The sequence below is a fragment of the Amblyraja radiata genome, chromosome 26 (genome assembly GCF_010909765.2).
Source record: "Amblyraja radiata isolate CabotCenter1 chromosome 26, sAmbRad1.1.pri, whole genome shotgun sequence".
In the NCBI taxonomy this organism is placed as follows: domain Eukaryota; kingdom Metazoa; phylum Chordata; class Chondrichthyes; order Rajiformes; family Rajidae; genus Amblyraja; species Amblyraja radiata.
This window is the reverse complement of record NC_045981.1, coordinates 3,556,907-3,576,744: the sequence shown is the minus strand read 5'-3', so window position 1 is coordinate 3,576,744 and position 19,838 is coordinate 3,556,907. Positions and strand designations below refer to the sequence as shown.

The window sequence follows — 19,838 nt, the reverse complement described above, 5'->3', positions numbered from 1 at the left end:
TCAAGAGATGTGTTCAAAAAAAATTGTGTTGATTTTTGTTTAGCTCAGTAAAGGGCCTGTCCCAGTTAGGCGATTTTTCAGCGGACTGCCCTCGACTGTCAGGTTTGCGGCACTCGCCTGAAAAAACGGCAACAAGAACGCGGCTGTCAGAGTGGAGCACACACACACGCACACACAAACACATCGCAAAGGCAGGGGCCAGGGCAAGCGGGGAGAACTCTGTCTCAAATTCACACGGTGCAAAGCCAAGGTGATACAGACACATACCGCGATGAACAGGAAGGTTAAGACAGCTAATACAGTGAACGGTAAGTCCTTTAAAAGAGGGGGTGGGGAAAAGGGGGGAGAAGGAGTGGAGACACTTTTAAGAAGCCAGACAACTTTTAATAAGCCAGAGATACACAGCTGTGAAGTTTGACAGGCATTTAACATTACCGGTCGGTTCTTCTTGGTTCTGAAAACTCGTGCTTACGTTTCTTTCCCCCCAATGAGCCAATGAAAATGCCCGGTCAGCAAAGGTGATTAACTAAAACTACCTACGACTAGCTCGACTACCCATAACTACATGGCGACCCCACTACAACTGCGCCTACGACTACAAAAGTATGTTGAAAAATTTGTGGTGGCCATACTGAGGCCGCGACTAGTTCCCAGAATGCGGGAACTCCTCGCGACAATGAAGGAGACGCACCAGAGACCACCAGCGAACATGTGGCGACCATGTCACAGAGTCTCCTGCACTCGCCTAAAAATTTGCCCAAGTGGGACAGGCCCTTTACTTTTTTATACAAGTTTCACTAGAGTGAATTTGATTCTGTTATCTTAAATTTTCAGGTAGTAATTTGTGAGAATTAAGTTTCGTAAACCGTCTTAATGCAGAGGTACCGACATGCAGTTACAAAATATCTTCTCTGATTCGTAATGTCATTAAAGACATTGGTGCGGAAGTAAATGTTCATGTTGATTTACTGTCTTGGTTAGAGTTAGCCAAAGGACAAAAACATATTTTAATTTGAATATTGTACTTGAATAATTAAAATGTATTGGAACAAATAAAAATCTGTTTTTGATCAATTATTTTAAACTAAATATAGCAGGAAAAGCAAACAGATTTGAAACAAATGGAGTAAATTAAATGGGTTATTTGCATTTTGGTTAGGCTTTTGTTTTTGCAGTAAGCATAAATATGTTCATCTTTAATTCCCATGTCTTTAATTCTCAGAACATAATCGTATAAATAAATCTAACGCTGTTGAATGTATCAGTTAAGATTTAATCTGAAAAATACTTGGAATTTGGGGATTTTAAGGCAAACAGCCAGGCATTATCAAAGTATTATGCAAAAAGCATTTTCTTTCCAATTCACAAAAACAAATTTCCGTTTGGTTAGGTGAATGGCAGTGGCTTATTGATGATAGTTTGAAGAGCATACACCACTTTACAAGCACAGCAAAACAGAAAATCAAGGTAATTCTACATATCATAGGTAGTATTTTATTCTTCTTTACTAATGACCCTTAACACTTTATTGATAAACACTTTATTGATATAAGCAGGAATGGCAACTCCTTTCCTTGTAAAAATTGAATTGTTTAAATACATTTGTTGTGATAGTAATCCTTGTGTTTTCAGTTTCAGGAAACTGTAATCTCAGCACTGACAGCTTTGTGCAATGAGTATTATCAAATTGTACCGGGTAGAGCCAATCCTGAAATACAAAGTAAGGAATCTATTTGTCTTGTCATCTTTAATTATTAAATAGATTTTACTCATATATTGCTTTATCTTTTGTATAATTTAAATCCATTGTAATATAACCTTGTTCAAATTAAATTTGAAGTGGTGATTATCGTCAATATTTTTTGCCATTTTCTTTGATTGACTCAAATTTCTCTGCTTAGTTAGTTCAGCGATTCTCCAAGTTCTGTGTGTGTGTGTGCGAGCGTGCCTGCGTGCGTGTGCATGTGTGCGCGCGTGTGTGTGCGTGCGTGCGTGTGCGCGCGCATGTGTGCGTGTGTTGGGGGGGGGGGTTAAAAAATGTCAAAAATCGTCTAGAAGTTAGATGATTTTCACAAATATCTCAGCCTCCTTTACAGATGGAATGCCTGTACTTTATAGAGCACAACCCATCATATTGTAGCTGCTTAGCTAACCGAATGAACAACGAGATTGTGACCTTGTGATGTAATTTCTATTGATGGTCAGAATAATAAAGCGAACCATAAAATGAAATAGGATTTCCTTATGAGCATGACCTCCACTAGCAATGAGTGCAAACATGCAACTTTTAAGCATGATTTAAATGAGGCATGAGGCAAGATTTCTAGGTTCAGAAGATCATAAGTGTTAGGAGTAGAATTAGGCCATTTGGCCCATCGTGTACTCTGCCATTCAATCATGGCTGATCTATCTCCCTCCTAACCCCATTCCCCTGCCTTCTCCCCATAACCCCTGACAACCGTACTGATCAAGAATCTATCTATCTCTGCCTTAAATATATCCACTGACTACCTCCACAGCCTTTTGTGGCAAAGAATTCCACAGATTCACCACCGTCTGACTAAAGAAATTCCTCCTCATCTCCTTCCTAAAAGAACGTCCTTTAATCCTGAGGCTATGACCTCTTGTCCTAGACTCTCCCACTGGTGGAAACATCCACTCCACATCCACTCTATCCAAGCCTTTCACTATTCTGTATGTTTCAATGAGGTCCCTCCTCATTCTTCTAAACTCCAGCAAATATAGACCCAGTGCCGTCAAACACTCATCATATGTTAACCCACTCATTCCTGGGATCATTCTTGTAAACCTCCTTTGAACCCTCTCCATAGCCAGCACATCCTTCCTCAGATATGGTGCCCAAAATGGCTCACAATATTCCAAATGCGGCCTGACCAGCGCCTTATAGAGCCTCAGCATTACATCCCTGTTTTTGTATATAAGCCCTCTCGAAATAAATGCAAGCATTGCATTCACTTTCTTTACTACTAATTCGACTTGCAAATTAACGTTTTGGGAATCCTGCATCAGCACTCCAAAGTCCCTTTGCACCTCCGATTTCTGGATTCTCTCCCCATTTAGAAAATAATCTATCCCTTTATTCCTACTACCAAAATACTTGACTCCACATTTTTCTACACTGTATTCCATCTATCACTTCTCTGCCCACTCTCCCAACTTGTCCATGTCCTTCTGCAGAGTCCCTGCTTTCTCTACACTATCTGCCCCTCCACCTATTTTCGTATCATCCACAAACTTGGCCACAAAGCCTTCAATCCCCTCATCCAAATCATTAATATACAACGTGATGAGTAGCGGCCCCAGCACCGAGCCCGCAGAACTCCTCTAGTCACTGGCAGCCAACCAGAAAAATGTAATCTCCTCCATTAACCTCCCCTATGTTTCACATCGACACATTTCATATCATATATTACCAGCAATTGTGTGTTATCAGTAAGAATACAAGTGATTCTTCAAATAAGATGTTCTGCTAATTATTTATTTCCCCCAATTTCCCGTTGTCTTTAGATATACTAGTGGACAAGTATGTTTCTGAGCTACAGCGTCCTGAAGAAATGACTCGTTGTGGATTTTCTTTGGCATTGGGTGCACTTCCAAAATTTATGCTAAATGGCAAACTCCACCAGGTGAGTTTAAGACATTTTCACATTTGAAAACAGACGATTAAAATATTTCGCAATGCATAAATAATGTGCTGCCATTATAATACTGATATAGAACATACACTGTCTCCTTAAAAATTAAGTGTTTGCTGGAGTAGATAAATGGTGATTAAATTATAAGGTAGGTATGTTACAAAACTTACCTTCAGCGGCGCTGCAGTTCTGTCACTGACTGTGTGCGCGACTTTGGCGAGCCTGCACCGCCATTCAATATGATCATGGCTGATCATCCAACCCAGTATCCTGTACCTGCCTTCTCTCCATACTATTGGTGGGTAACTCATTTTGCTTCCTTCCTTAAACATGCAGACTGATCAAACCGAATGATAACCAAAGAGAAAACTTCAGATCCTGAAAATATGAAAACAGAATGGGAAATTCTAAAAATGCTCAGCAGGCCAGGCAGCACCTGCAGAAAGCAAAATAGAGCCATTGTCCCAGGTTGGACACCCCTGTCAGAATTGACCAAATTAAGTCAGAATTGATGAGACCATTTGTGTTTAACTAGGCGAACCAGAGAATCAAGACGAGGCTTTCACTAAATACACTGTGTGAATTGCTGAGACACCAGACTTACGCATGTGTGGTGAACGTGGCACACCTCTTATATACATACCACTTTGTTCTTTATATTAGCCATTTCCTCTGTATCGTGTCTTACTCAGTGCAGCAATGTCAATATCAAAGCATCATGTTCTCGAGCGTTGTCAGCATGGGAGTGTTCAGGTCTGTCACTGTTGGGTTGTCCTTGGGGTTCTTGACATTCCAGATTCTGAACTTCAGTTGAACCTGTAGTGTGTGGTTTCTTTAAACATAGGATAACTGTTGCAACCAAATGCACACAAGCTGGGAACTGGAGTAAAGACGGAAAATGTGCCAAGTAATGGGTGAGAATCCAGGAGGGGGGCATTTGGCATGGACCCTTTGTCTGGGCTCATTGATGTGTTTGTGAGCGAGTTAGTGGGGACACGTGCTGAGTAGCATCTTTACATGTACCCATCAATCCATGCAGCAGAGCCTGCACCCCAGTCATCTTGGTCTCCTTACCGCTGGACCAAGACGTTGCTCTAGTTAATTTTCAGTTGGTGAATTGGTTGTGCAATAAAAACCGTCATTATTTATCTAACCGTTAGCATCATGCACAGACATGCACGTGTGTACAAGCGCACGTACATGCACAGGTGCGCATGCAACATGGTGGCACGGTGGCGCAGCGGCAGAGTAGCTGCCTACAGTGTTTGCTGTAACATAAACCCAGTATCGATCCCGATCACGGGTGCTACCTGTACGGAGTTTGTACGTTCTCCCCGTAACCTGCGTGGGTTTTCTCCGAGATCTTCCGTATCCTCCCACATTCCAAAGGTATGTAGGTTAATTGCCTTGTTGTAAGTGTAAATTATCCCTAGTGTGTGTAGGATAGTTTTAATGTGTGGGGATTGCTGGTCTGTGCGGACTCGGTGGGGCAAAGGGCCCGTTTCCGCGCTATATCTCTAAACTAAACATAAAACATCTGCCAGCAATAGTTGTTTGTTAACCTGCAATGTTGAGTGCAATAAAATGTCAAGATTATTTAAACATTCATGAACTGTAACATTGTTATGGGCCTGTCCTACTTGGCGATATTTTAGGCAACTGCCGATGACTGTCATAGTCGTAGCAGGTCGCCGAAAAACCAACGACAACCTGCGTCATCCTGGCGACAACCTACGACAGCACCTACGTCAGGAGAAGTCAAGCTACGCTCATTGGCGTCAAACCCACTGTCGCTGAAAATATTTCAGCATGTTGAAAATTTAGCGCCGACCAAAAAGACGCTACGACTTTTTGCGCAACTGAAACTTCTCCCGGCGCCCACCGGTGAACATGTGGCAACAAACTAGTCGCCTGTAGTTGCCTAAAAAATCGCCTAAGTGGGACAAGCCCATTAAACTGTTGTAATTGTCTCTCATATTGGGATGCTAACCATATCTCATCTTCGTTTGGCTTGTTTCAGGTATTAGAAGGCCTGCAGAGAGTCACCTGGGTGACGGTGAAAGATTGCACCTTTGCAGAAGGAAGGAGGGATGCACTGAAAGCCATTGCTCAGTATGGATTAATTTGATTTACAAAATGATAACAAATTATTTTCTCTATCTGCTGAGGCACATTCTTTAAATTACTTGGTTTGGAAGGGGGAAAGTAAATCCATCGATTGTTTGGAAAAGATTGGAGAACCATTTTAAAGCATGGTTACATTTTGCAGTAATAACTGAATGAAATATGTTTTGTATGTTTTTTATATTTTCATGTGATTTCACTACTACTTCCACTGTGGAATGTTAACTATGTGGCTTATTCATTTAAAGGGATCGGAATTTTATATTTTAGTGCTGAGGTAAAAACATGAATCATTTTAAGAATGATTATTAAATTATTTCTAAAATAATATTCCCAGATATATGTGAATATATTGGTGCAGGGTGTTCTGCTCGAATGCAAGAAGCAGATTAGATATATTGCAATTCCTGAAGTGGGTTGAGCTATCTGTATCGCACAGGCTGAATTGCTTATGGCAGTTTCAATCAGGTTCTAGAGAACCACTTCAAAGTTACTTTGGAAATTGACAAGCAAAAAAAAAGGGGGGAAAAATGATTGCCATGTAACATCCCGGCAGTATTCAGACAACATTGTTGCTTTAAAACACAACTGCTACTTTAACCATGGGTGATAATTGAAATTGACAAGCAACTCACTCCCATTGACACTTATGCAATGATACTCTATTAAACAATGTAACATTGCAGCCTTTAGTATTTTTAGCTTGCAGTAATAAAAAAAACTTATAGCTATTATAAAGATCTCTATTTTTGAAAATACTATGAGGAAAAATAACTTTGCTGTTGCAAACCTGAAAATTTCTCGCCTCTAAATCCCCTTTCCCTATTGACATAATTGTTTTAAAAATACAATGTTCTATAACAAGGTTTCTTCGGGTTGCAACTACAGTATTGGAGCAGGACTATCTGAAAGGGACAGAAATGTTAGAGGTAGACCCATGATTAGCTTGAAGCTATTGGATTTCTGGTGGACAGTTCCAAGCAATGTGGCATCAGTTTGCCTATGGTCTCGTGGGCTGGAGATCTAAGGCATCTGAAATGGAGAAAGGGAAAGAGAAAACGAGAAATAGAGGTTGTATTCTTCAGTGCCTGAATCAAAATCTTTGTTAAATTTGGGTGTTTTATTCTGATCAATTTCCCCCAATGTTTTGACCTAGAGTCTGTAAGACAGTGGGTGTGAATGAAGAGGGGCCTTGCGATGAGGTTGTCTGCCGAATTAACGTGAACCAGATCTACAATACCTTGTTAGATTGTATGAATGACTATACTACAGACAGTCGAGGAGATATTGGAGCATGGTAGGTATAAAATCTTATAGCATTATCTACATATATTTTTAATTGTGTTTCAAATGGAAAATCATGTTGATCCAATTCATTGCATCATCCTGCATAACAAAAGGGGTTGTCTGATTTCACTTCTTGTAAAATCAAAGAATATACTCGCACAGTAAGTATTGTGAGGAAATGTTCTAAGCGTGCATGAAATTGAACCATTGTTAAGCTACTGTTAAGCACTTAAAGTAATGTCTATCAATAAATGTCTTCTCTATTCACAGTTTAAGGATAAGGGGGAAATCTTTTAGGACCGAGATGAGGAAAACATTTTTCACACAGAGAGTGGTGAATCTCTGGAATTCTCTGCCACAGAAGGTAGTTGAGGCCAGTTCATTGGCTATATTTAAGAGCGAGTTAGATGTGGCTCTTGTGGCTAAAGGGATCAGGGGGTATGGAGAGAAGGCAGGTACAGGATACTGAGTTGGATGATCAGCCATGATCATATTGAATGGCGGTGCAGGCTCGAAGGGCCGAATGGCCTACTCCTGCACCTATTTTCTATGTTTCTATTTGTTGTATTACTTGACTGAAACTAGAAACCTTTTGGATTCACTAGCCTAGTAAACTGCAGATCTTCAGTTGTGCTCAAATGCTTTGCAGATGCGTTTGGAATTCTAGAGTATTCCTGATTACCAGCTCCTCAGAATCAAAGATTCTTGGAAAAGCTGCGTAATTAAGTCAATTTGAATTTAAAACTGATGCGTGAGTCATCCAAATTTTTGCATTGTGATCCACATTTTTGCTTCCATAAATATGTGCTGGCCTGCCCATGGGTACATATTCATTCTGTTGATAAACCTTTCAGAAATTTTCAGAAATTTACAAAGCATCAGGCACTTGAATGAAACATTGATTTACATTCACCATTTTCTCTTATTTTGTGAAGACTGTCTGATTATGTAGCTTGTGGTTTCTGACCTGCCACATCAAATTGCAGGTGATTATCTACATAATTAAAAGTCTAAACTTGACCACTTCCCGTTTGCACTGTATATTGATTTTAGAAAAAGCGCTATCACTTACGGCTGTGATTTGTGGCCATCTTACTCAGAGTCCCCCTCTAGTTGTCAGGGCAAGCGGATTTTTCCCATCGATGACAAATAAAAGACTTATTAATGTTTTTAAAATGTTGAGATTCTCTCTCCTGTCAATCACGCCATGAAGGCCACGCCCCTTCCGGTGGGAGGGGGGAGGGTCTATAAAACCCGGAAGTGTGTACATACCTCAGTCGCTGCAAGATGGGGCAACTAAACACGTGCCTACTAAACTGTGAGTGTGGTTTTACTGACCTGTGAGTGCCCTTAATGTGGTTTGAAATTGAAGTTTGAAAATGAAAATGTGGTTGGTTTGAAAAGCAAATGTGGTTGGTTTCAAAAAGCAAATGTGGTTCGTTTCAAAAAGCAAATGTGGTTGGTTTGGAAAAAGTAAATGTGGTTGGTTTGAAAAGGCAAATGTGATTGGTTTGCAAAGGCAAATGTGGTTGGTTTGAAAAGGCAAATGTGGTCGGTTTGAAAAGGCAAATGTGGTTGGTTTGAAAAGGCAAATGTGGTTGGTTTGAAAAGGCAAATGTGGTTGGTTTGGTTTGAAAATCTATATAATTAAAACTCTAATCGTGACCACTTCCTGTTTGTGCTGTATATTGATTTTAGAAAAAACGCTACCACTTACGGCTGATTTTTGGCCATCTTACTCAGAGTCCTGCTCCGCTCATCAGGGCCAGAGGATTTTTCACATCGATGAAAAATAAAAGACTTATTAATGTTTAGAAAATGTTAGGATCCATTTGCAAAACATGGTAAGGGTATCCCTTCCTGTTGAAAATAAGGTGACACAGACTAGAAGTAAGCCCTTTGGCCCAACTGTGTCCGTGCTACACTTCAAGTACCCACCTAAACTAATCTCATTGTATGCTTCCCACATTCCCATTTACTCCACCCCAGATTTGACCACTCATTAGCACATTTGAGGCAATTTGCTAAGGCCAATTAGCCGACTAATCCTACGTGTTTAGGATGTGGGAGGAAATTGTCCTACAGACATAACTTAAGGTTAGGGGTGGAGCCAGGTTCTGGAGATGTGAGGCAGCAGCTCCACTAGCAGCCTTGTTTTGACATCACCATATCGTCACCAAAGGTCACTTAGTAAATGGGACTAAAGAAAAGACTGGGAATAGTTCCCTGGAAGAGAAACTAAATAGGCACACTTGGTCATGTTGCTGTTATTTGAGACTTCAGTTGCAACTGCTATTTTTCTTGAGTGGGGGTAAAACATTAATTGGATAGATTCAGGCATGCAGTTATGTATATTGACTTTGATTTCAAAGTGAATAAAACTGATTCATCTCTGAATAGATATGGCTGCAGTTATGAAGATGGATTTTATCCAGATAGATATATTAATAGTTTTGAAAGAGAGCTGATTTGCAGTGTAATTAAGAATAGGAAAATGTGATATTCAGAAGTTATAATTTAAAGAATAAAATTGACATGACTGTATGATGAAACTAATTTACTTAGTATTATGTTTTATTTGCCAGTGACGCATATTTGAATGCAGTGCACAAACCTGTCTCAATTGTCTTTATAATTACAAGCCTTGAGAATAATGCCACACCTAAAAGTCTGGCTTTGGCAGTTACACCTCAATGTCGCACACCTGTAAGGCTAAAACATTAGCACTGGCCTCGGTTTGATTAACCCGATGAAAAATATTCGATGGTAACATTGAATTACCTTCAAATAGGTAGGATCCAGATTGAGGATAGGATCAAGATATCCAGTGATAGTCTTAAATTTGCAACATTTTCTATCATAAAACAAGTGTCGTGGGCTTCGAAACCAGGTTGTGTTTTTTGGCTATCATTCTCTTCACTCGAGTGTATGATGTGCAATAAAAACACAAAGATTTACAATTTTCAGAGTAGAATTTAATAGTATAACTTGCCACCTAATATGACAGATGCTTGTAAGACATGTCTCTCATACATACCTTTTTATGTATATTCGGAATCTTGTTAGAAATGTCACTTCAGTGTTGATATAAGGGGATTTCAGCTCTGTGGAAAAATGGAAGCTGTCTGTGGACTGTGTATGTTGCATCACACTACTGCTATAATAACCAGAATGTCCCATTGCATATATAAAATGTGCAGTAACTTATCCCTGGAAAAAACGTGGACATATTGATTGTTTTCAAAATGTAACATTTTTGAATGAGTGGTCTAAGCTTATGGTTTGAGTTGAGATCTTTTACGTAAAACAGTATAACACAAGAACAGGTTCTTCAACCCGTTGATGTCTGCAATGTTAAGTTAAATCCATCCCATCTGCTTATATAGGATCTACTTCTCTCCATTCCTTGTATGTTCATGTGCCTGTCTAAATACCCCTTAAATGCCACTTTTGTGTCAGTTTCCAACTCCCTCTGGCAGCGTGTTACGGACACCTACTGCTCTGTAAAAATAAAATTTGCCCCACGCACCTCTGTTCCACTTTCTTCCTCTCACCTTAAACCTATGCCCACTGGTATTTGACATTTCCACCTTGGACAAAGATCCTGACCATCTATCCTATCTCATGATTTTATGAACTACTTTTGCATCTCCCTCAGCTTCTGATGCTCCAGAGAAAATAACCCAGTTTGTCCAGCTGGTCTTGTAATTAATATTCTTTAATTCTCTTTAACCCATTCAACATACAGGTGCACAACCTTTTATCCGAAAGCCTTGGGACCAGACACTTTTCGTAATTCAGAATTTGTCGGTCTTCGGAATGGATTTTTTTTAGCGTAGATTTTAATGGCTGGCTCAGTGGTAGAGTGCTCGGCTCATATCCGCAAGGTCGCGAGTTTGCGCCTTGATCCCGGCAGTAAACTCGGTCGCGAGTTTGAGTCTTCAATGTAGTTTTTTCTTGCAGAATAAATGTTTGTATGAAATGCAGTGTAGGAGAGGTGTACTGACTGTGTGGGCAGAACTTTGGAAGTGATTGCCCACCAGTCTAAAAAGCCGCTGTGTCTCCCTGTCCCTGGGGTAGCAGGGGGCGATCAAACAGCACAATAACCCCCCCCCCCCCCTCCAACTCCAGAGGAATCCGCTCCCTAATGGGCCGCTACGGCGACAAGTGGCAGTTTGCCCACAGGCCGAGCTGCGCCCCCTCATCCGCCACCCCAAGAACAAGACGTACCTTGCACACCATCAGCTTCTGCCCCTACGTGTTCCTCTGGAGTTGGAGCGGGGCTGGGCTGGAGTTGCTGCTGGCTGTGCGTCTCTGGGATCTCCGTGCTTGCAGTGGGCCTGGGGGTCGGTGTCCCGTTGGTCCTGACGTCTCCGGCCACCCCCCTGGACTGGAGCTGAGACTGGGAACTGTACCGCCCTTGCCCCCTCCCTCTGCAACTGCAAACAACCCCACTCTCCTGCAAGGGCGGTACGGTTCCCGGAGGATGGCAGGTGGCCGGAGACGTCAAGACCAACAGGAACCCGCTCCCCGATGGGCCCCTACGACGCCCCGAGCTGCGCCCCGTCATCCGCAACCCAGGTTCCTCTGTAGTTGGAGCGGGGCTGGGCTGGGCTGCTGTTGGCTGTGGGTCTCTGGGATCTCCGTGCTTGCAGTGGGCCTGGGGGTCGGTGTCCCGATGAGGGGGCGCAGCTCGGGGAACGGCTTCTGGTGGTCCTGACGTCTCCGGCCAGTTTGCAGTTTTCCTCTGGAGTTGGAACGGGGCTGGGCTGCTGCTGGCTGTGGGTCTCTGGGATCTCCGTGCTTGCAGTGGGCCTGGGGGTCGGTGTCCCGTTGGTCCTGATGTCTCCGGTGACTGTGCAAAGCCCCCGCGCCGGTGCAATGGGCGGGGAGCTGGAGAGGGGAGGGAAGGGGTCACACACATGGCCGGGAAGCAGAGGGGTGTAGGTGGGGTGAAACTGAAGGGAGCGACAATCTGCTGCTGCCTGCCCCGCTGAGTTAAAAAGTTCCCACGCAAGACTCACGAAACACTGTGTATCGTGAGTCTACCGTGGGAACTTTTTAACTCAGCGGGCAGGCAGCAGCATATTGTCAATTATTAACCCTCCCGCGCAATATACCCTCACCTTCTCTTTTATGAATGGGGATTTAGTTCCCCTTTCTTCGAGGACCGACCGGAGGTTCCGCTGTCACCTCTGCGGGCCGCCCTCGGTGAACGTTTTCAAGGACCGAAAAAATGGCCGCTATTCGGAGGTTTTCGTTATTTGGATCTTCGGATAAAAGGTTGTGCACCTGTACTGGTAAACGTCTTCTGCTCCCTTTCCAAAGCTTCCACACCCTTCCTGTGATGAGGGTGATGAAAATGACATGTGGTACTCCAAATGTGGTCTAACCAAAGTCTTGTGGAGCTACAATGTGACATTGTGACTTTTATATCTGACCCATGAAGGCAACCATCCTCACACCTCCTTTACAAGCTGATCTACTCATAATGGCATTTTCAGGGAGCTATGGACTAACACCTCCTTCACTGAAAATAATTATCATTGGGGCTAGAGTTGCACTAGATTACTATGAGAAGCTACTTGAACCAAAATAGCCAACTACTATATTTCGTCTATACTCGTTTTCACCTTGGCCACGGCTAACAATGGCCTGTTTCCTTTATCATCACTACTTTTTTTTGCATTTCATTCATTTGTTCTATATCTCTCTGCATCACCTTCTGTATCTCTTGTTTCCCTTTCCCCTGATTCTCAGTCTGAAGAAAGGTCTCAATGAGAAACATCACCTATTCCTTTTCTCCAGAGATGCTGTCTGACCCACTGAGTTACTCCAGCATTTAAACCAGCATCTGCAGTTCCTTCCTGCACAACTACTAGTGCTGTTGAGCTGTTAGTTACTAAGGCAGGATAACTGGGAAAAACACATCCAGTGAAAAGTAATAATTGGGGAAACTAAGCATCTTTCACACTTGGATAAATAGCAGAAATGTTTTGAAGTTAAAGGAAGGAAAAATATTCACCATTCAGCTATCTATGTTTTGAGTAAAAAGTTAAAACAAAAAATCTGTAATATAAATAAATAAAAGCAGATATGAAATTAGGCAGGAAGCACTTTTTTAAGCGATTGAGTACATATCACAAATACTTTTACAATTCTTGATACAGAATACATTTTACTCACATTCTTGGTATGCTTCAATAAGTTTATTAAAATGATGGGCAAGCCTCTTAAATTTAATCTGTTTTGAACCATGATGAACATTAAAAATATTCCTTCAGGGAGAGCAGTGGAAACAATGGAAATTACTCATGAACTTGCTTCCACCCTTACAGGCATGCACATCAGATTCTAATAATATGCTACATTAAAACATTCTTCAAACCCTCCTTCTGCCTGATGCTTTGAATATATGACCTCTGGTTATTTCCCCTCTTCAGTAATCAGAAACACTGTCTATCAAAGCCTATCATTGTTTTCAACAGCTAATAAATCTCCCCTTGGATTAAGAAATCAATCCCAGGTGGTTTTCCTGTAACTGGTATCCCTCTTTCCTGATTTAACAGTACTGTAGGTGAGTATAATATTGAGCCCATAATACTGCAAGTGAATGCTATTGAATTAGAAATTTGCTTTTGGGAAGCAACATTAAATATGAACTATAAAGATTGGTATAGTTTGGGGAATGTGATAAAACAGGCTTTTGAATTGATGTTTTAAAGTGACCTTCAGGCACTATTGTGCAGGAAATAAGTAAACAGAATGATTTGCATTTTAACATTCCTGAATAATTCTAGGACTGTCTGTCTGAATGTTGAGCGGGCATAAAGATTGAGATTGCATCCAATCATTTGATGTTTTAACATACAAGGAGCCAGTTTCTCGATAACATGTTTACAAGCCTACATCTTATGTCAGTGGCCTGTGTGTGCTATGATTTATCTATAGGTAGGAAAAACAAGGACATCAAAAGTCTATAACCTGCTGAATCTTTTAGAGATGGGGTTGAGGGCAAAGATTTAGAAATCTCAATTCGCACATTTATAAATCATAAGATCATAAGTGATAGGAGCAAAATTAGGCTATTCAGCCCATCAAGTCTGTTCAGACATTCAATCACGCCATTCTGTCTCTCCCTCCTAACCCCAATCTTTTACCTTCTCCCCATAACCCCTGACACCCGTACTAACACGAATCCATCTATCTCTGCCTGAAAAAAAATCCATTGACTTGGCCTCCACAGCCTTCTGTGACAAAGAATGCCACAGACTCGCAATTTTCTGACTAAAGAAATCCCTCCTCATCTTCCTAGAGGAACGTCCTCTAATTCTGAGACTATGACCTCTAGCCCTAGATTCTCCCACTAATGGAAACATCCTCTCCACATCCAATCTATCCAGACCATACTCCAGGAGAAATCTAGAAAATCTCCAGTTGTCCCCACTGTTGTTCTGGGTGCGATTATTAACAAAGCTGGAATCTAGAGGAATGAGGTAGACAAAAATGCTGGAGAAACTCAGCGGGTGAGGCTGCATCTATGGAACGAAGGAGGGCTTCGACCCGAAAAGTTGCCTAGTGAAGAAGAGTTTTGACCCGAAACGTTGCCTATTTCCTTCGCTCCATAGATTCTGCCTCACCCGCTGAGTTTCTCCAGCATTTTTGTCTACCTTCTAATTTCCAGCATCTGCAGTTCCTTCTTAAACATCTAGAGGAATGAAATGGGAGCAAAGAAAAATCAGAATGATAAAAATTGTCCAGGATTTTTTGTATTGATATCACTGGAGGATTGTTTTCTTCTTATCACTGAAAATGAATTCTTGGTCACAATTGTTGTCATCTCTTTGGGACAAGGCAAGAAAGGCTTGTGCCTGGTATAATCCCCACATAAACAAACATTGTTTTGAATGATGCTAGAAACTACTTAAGTCTACTTTTTGGTTATCCATCATGTATGAATAAAGACAATCAGCTAAATCTATATTGTCGCTGAAATTTGTGCTCAATGTTTATTCATAATTCTAACTTAAAAGCAACTGACAAATAAACTACGGTACTTTTGTGGTATTTGTTCTTTATCTCAAGATGGACCTCTTTCCTTATACCTCTCATGCACCAGAGAGTATGCGTGTGAGAATGGTAGGCAGAGTACGATTTGTTTGTTGCCCAAACTCATCCTTAGTCATAGAGTTGTATGGCACAGAAAATGGCTCTTTGGCCTACCATTTCCATGCTGCTCTTTTTACACATTTACACATATCCCGTTTTCCTGCATTAGGTCTGTATCCTTGCCTAATCAAATGCCTGTCAAAATATCTCTGGATTGTAGGGACTATATTTGATTTCACCACCTCTTCTGGCACTGAGTTCTAGATATCAATCACTCTCTCCAAATCACTCTCTGTTTAAAAATAAAACTTTCCTCACAAATCTCCTTTTAAAGCTTCATCCTTTCACCTTAAACCTGTGCCTTCTTGTTTTTGGTACCCCTTCCCTGGGGAAGTAGATTCTGACTCTAAATCTATACCATCTTGGGTTCTCAATTCAGACAGGAATGATCAGTGCATTTGATGAAATGAGTTTCATGGACAGAGTACAATGTGCTGACACAACGATAATGTGTAGAGAGCTACTACCTGGGATGAATGACCAGGCACTTCTACTCTGAATGTTACCATAAACTACCTACTCTAAAATGGAGTCTAGCTGTTGTGCAATTGTTCTTATTCCTCATTGCTATACAAAAGTGAAATATCTATGAATTTAGATTGAGCATAAACGACAAGTGAAGATATCTATCTGATGTTGTGGTCAGGAATAAAACAGTCTTAAGGTTTTACAGTTTTGGGGTGCCTATAATAGCTGCTAAATTTCTCATTGATATTAGTGCTGGCATTTGATATGGGTGTTCCTCGAACGTTGTTTTATACTCATACTAGAGAATTGTATTTCATGACAACACCCATTTTAAATGCCAGCAATATAAATGATTATTTTGTCAGTCACCATTCAAACTGTGATGTTTATTATCCCTACTTGCAGAGGTCGAATGCTAACGGAAAAAAATAGTGGCTTCCAACACTTCTTATTACAGGGGGCTTGCAGCCGAAAATTGTGTTTGCACCAAATGTGTGTGAGGATGATTTTGTGAAGCTCATCTGAAATGCAAGCTCTTTTTCTTGTCTCTCAACCCTTGGAGAATGGCTAATATTAACATGCAAACATAAAAAAATAGGTAGGAGGGAACTGCAGATGCTGATTTACACCGAAAAAGATGCAAAATGCTGTCGTAACTCAGCGGGGCAGGCAGCATCTCTGGATAGAAGGAATGGGTGACGTTTTGGGTCGAGACCCTTCTTCAGACTGAGAGGGAGGCACAGAGATAAAAATTAGGAGCAGGAAGAATCCACTTGCCCCCTCAAGTCTGCTCTGCCATTTAATGGGTTCATGGCTCCTCTGATTGTAACCTCAATATCACATTTCTAACTACCCATGGGCATGTTTCATCACTTTGCTATCTATTATTTATCCATCACTTCATTAACATTTTTCAGACTTGCTGCTTCCGCCACTCTGAGAAAATATATGAATGACTTGGATATGAATGTAGGAGGAATGATGAATAAATTTGTGGATGGCATGAAAATTGATGGTGCTGTGGACAGCAAGGAAGATTGTGTAAAGCTACAGCAGGATCTACATCAATAACACTTAGAAACTTGAGAGGACCATTTGCAGATGGAATTTAATACTGACATGTGCAAGATAATGCATTTTGGGAGTCAAATAGGGGTAGGACATATTCTGCATATATTAGGGCACTAAATAATGTTGATAAACAGAAAGACACTGGGGTCCAAGCCCATAGTGCCCAGAAAATGGCATCACAGATTAATGTAGAAGAAAGCAAATGGCATGTATGCCATCATACATAAGTGACAGGAGCAGAATTAGTCCATTCGACCCTTCAAGTCTATTCTGCCGTTCAATCATGACTGATCTATCTCTCCCCCTCAACCCCATTCTGTGTTCTCACCATAACGACAGGGACGACAGATGGCACAATGGACTAAGTGTTCGGCTGGCAACCGGAAGGTAGCCGGTTCGAATCCCGCTTGGAGTGCATACTGTCGTTGTGTCCTTGGGCAAGACACTTCACCCACCTTTGCCTGTGTGTGAATGTGTGTGAGTGATTGGTGGTGGTCGGAGGGGCCGTAGGCGCAGATTGGCAGCCACGCTTCCATCAGTCTGCCCCAGGGCAGCTGTGGCTACAGAAGTAGCTTACCACCACCGAGTGTGACTGAGGAGTGAATGAATAATGCGATATAAAGCGCCTTGAGTATTAGAAAGGCGCTATATAAATCCCATCCATTATTATTATTATTATGACACCTGTACACACGAATCTATCTAACTCTGCCTTAAAAATATCCATTGACTTGGCCTCCACAACATTCTGTACAATGAATTCCACAGGACCCCAATGTCTTTCTGTTTATCAACATTCTTTAGTGCCCTAGTATATGCAGAATATGTCCCTCGCTCTGACTAAAGAAATCCCTCCTCTTCCTCCTAAAGGAACGTCCTTTTATTCTGAGGCTGTGACCTCTGGTCCTAGACTCTCCCACTAGTGGAAACATCCTTTCCACATCTACCCTATCCAAGCTATCCAAACCTTTCACTATATATCTGCATGATATATATGAAAGGACACAAAGTGATGGAGTAACTCAGCAGGTCAGGCAGCATCTCTGGAGAACATGGATAGGTGATGTTTCGAATTGAGACCCTTCTTCAATCTTGACCTGAAACGTCACCTATCCATGTTCTCCAGTGAAGCTGCCTGACCTGCTGAATTACTTCAGCACTTTGTGTGCTTTTGTGTATTAACCAGCATTTGCAGGTGTTTATTTCTACATGATATATCTGAGTTATGGTGTTATGCTGCAACCTTATAAACACTGGAGAATTATGTGCAGTTCCTGTTGCCACGCTGTATCGAGGACATATATCACGTATTGTCAGAGAAATCCAATCGCCTTATTTTTAGTATAAATGGTATGCGTTACCATTAAAATATTTGTATAGGTTACAGGAAGAGATGATATCACATGACTTAATCTGCTTCAGAATGATGTCCCAATTTAAATCTGCCGCTTACTCTTTACAACATAATAGCGCCATCCACTGGAATGAAATGGAATTAGTCGTTTATAGAATCACCCTTAGCTCTAAATAAAGACATATTTTAAGAATACATTATAAATGATTTAGCTGGTTAAAGTAGCGAGAGGTTGAAGTAGACAACCAAGAGAGTGTCTTCAGATAAGCAATCATTGAAATATTCTAGTCCTCATAATGAAATTGTATTACAGAATGCAGAATTATCCAGTATATGATCCATCCCTAATCCTTATTCAGCTATTCATCTTGAAAAAGACAAGCATTGTGAATCAACTTTGACTGGGATTTTCTTCATGACTTGACAGGCTAGCTGCTGAATTGTGCACACACATGTATCTTTGAAAGATGATTGGGGAGGAAATGTTAGGAATTGAAATATTAAATAAAATGCAATGGTTTAAAATAATTGAGAAGTGTTAATTTAACTTCTCATTAGAAAAATACGTGAGGGTCCCCAAATTGAAGTGTATGTCATAGATTGAGACATTAATTTATTGTCTGCCTAGTTATTTCTCTATACAGTGCATTCAGAAAGTATTCAAACCCTTTCACTTTTTCCACATTTTGTTACATTACAGCCTCATTTTTTTAAATCATCAATCTACACACAATACCCCAGAATGAAGACGCAAAAACAGGTATTTAGAAATGTTTGCAGTAATTAAAAAGAAATAACTGAAATATCACATTTACATACGTATTCAGACCCTTTGCTATGACACTCAAAATTGAGTTTAGGTTCATCCTGTTTCCATTGATTATCCTTGAGATGTTTCTACAACTTGATTGGAGTCCACCAGTGGTACATTAAATTGATTGGACATGATTTGGAAAGGTACACACCTGTCTATATAAGGTCCCACAGATGACAGTGCATGTCAGAGCTAAAACCAAGCCATGAAGACGAAGGAATTGTCCGTAGACCTCCAAGACAGGTTTGTGTCGAGCCACAAATCTGGGGAAGGGCATAAAACAATTTCTGCCGAAGAGCACAGTGGCCTCCGTCATTCTTAAATGGAAGAACTTTGGAACCACCAGGACTCTTCATAGAGCTGGCCACCCAGCCAAACTGAGCAATCGGGAGAGAATGGCCTTGGTCAGGGAGGTGACCAAGAACCCGATGGTCACTCTGACAGAGCTCCGGAGTTCCTCTGTGGAGATGAGAGAAACTTCCAGAAGGACAACTATATCTGCAACACTCCACCAATCAGGCCTTTGTGGTAGAGTGGCCAGAAGGAAGCCACTCCTCAGTAAAAGGCACATAACAGCCCGCTTGGAGTTTGCCAAAAGGCATGAGAAACAAGATTCTCTGGTCTGATGAAACCAAGATTGAACTTTTTGGCCTGAATGCCAAGCGTCACTTCTGGAGGAAACCAGGCACTCACTGCTCATCACCTGGCCAATACTATACCTACAGTGAAGCATGGGGGAGGCAGCATCATGCTGTGGGGATATTTTTCAGCAGCAGGAACTGGGAGACTAGTCAGGAGGAAAAGATGAATGGAGCAAAGTACAGAGAGATCCTCGATGTAAACCTGCTCCAGAGCGTTCCAGAGTAAAGGGTCTGAATACGTATGTAAATGTGAT

At 41.3% G+C, this 19,838-nt stretch overlaps 1 protein-coding gene across 3 annotated transcripts in view; it reads left to right on the top strand.

Annotated features, from left to right (window-relative positions):
* Positions 1 to 19,838, top strand: part of tbcd (tubulin folding cofactor D) — a 164,065-nt gene that overhangs the window by 115,995 nt on the left and 28,232 nt on the right. For all 3 annotated transcript variants that reach the window (XM_033044058.1, XM_033044057.1, XM_033044056.1), the window contains 5 exons: positions 1,391 to 1,467; positions 1,633 to 1,720; positions 3,529 to 3,647; positions 5,677 to 5,768; positions 6,937 to 7,077. In XM_033044058.1, the coding sequence (XP_032899949.1) occupies positions 1,391 to 1,467; positions 1,633 to 1,720; positions 3,529 to 3,647; positions 5,677 to 5,768; positions 6,937 to 7,077 (517 nt within the window). The remainder of the gene's footprint in view (positions 1 to 1,390; positions 1,468 to 1,632; positions 1,721 to 3,528; positions 3,648 to 5,676; positions 5,769 to 6,936; positions 7,078 to 19,838) is intronic.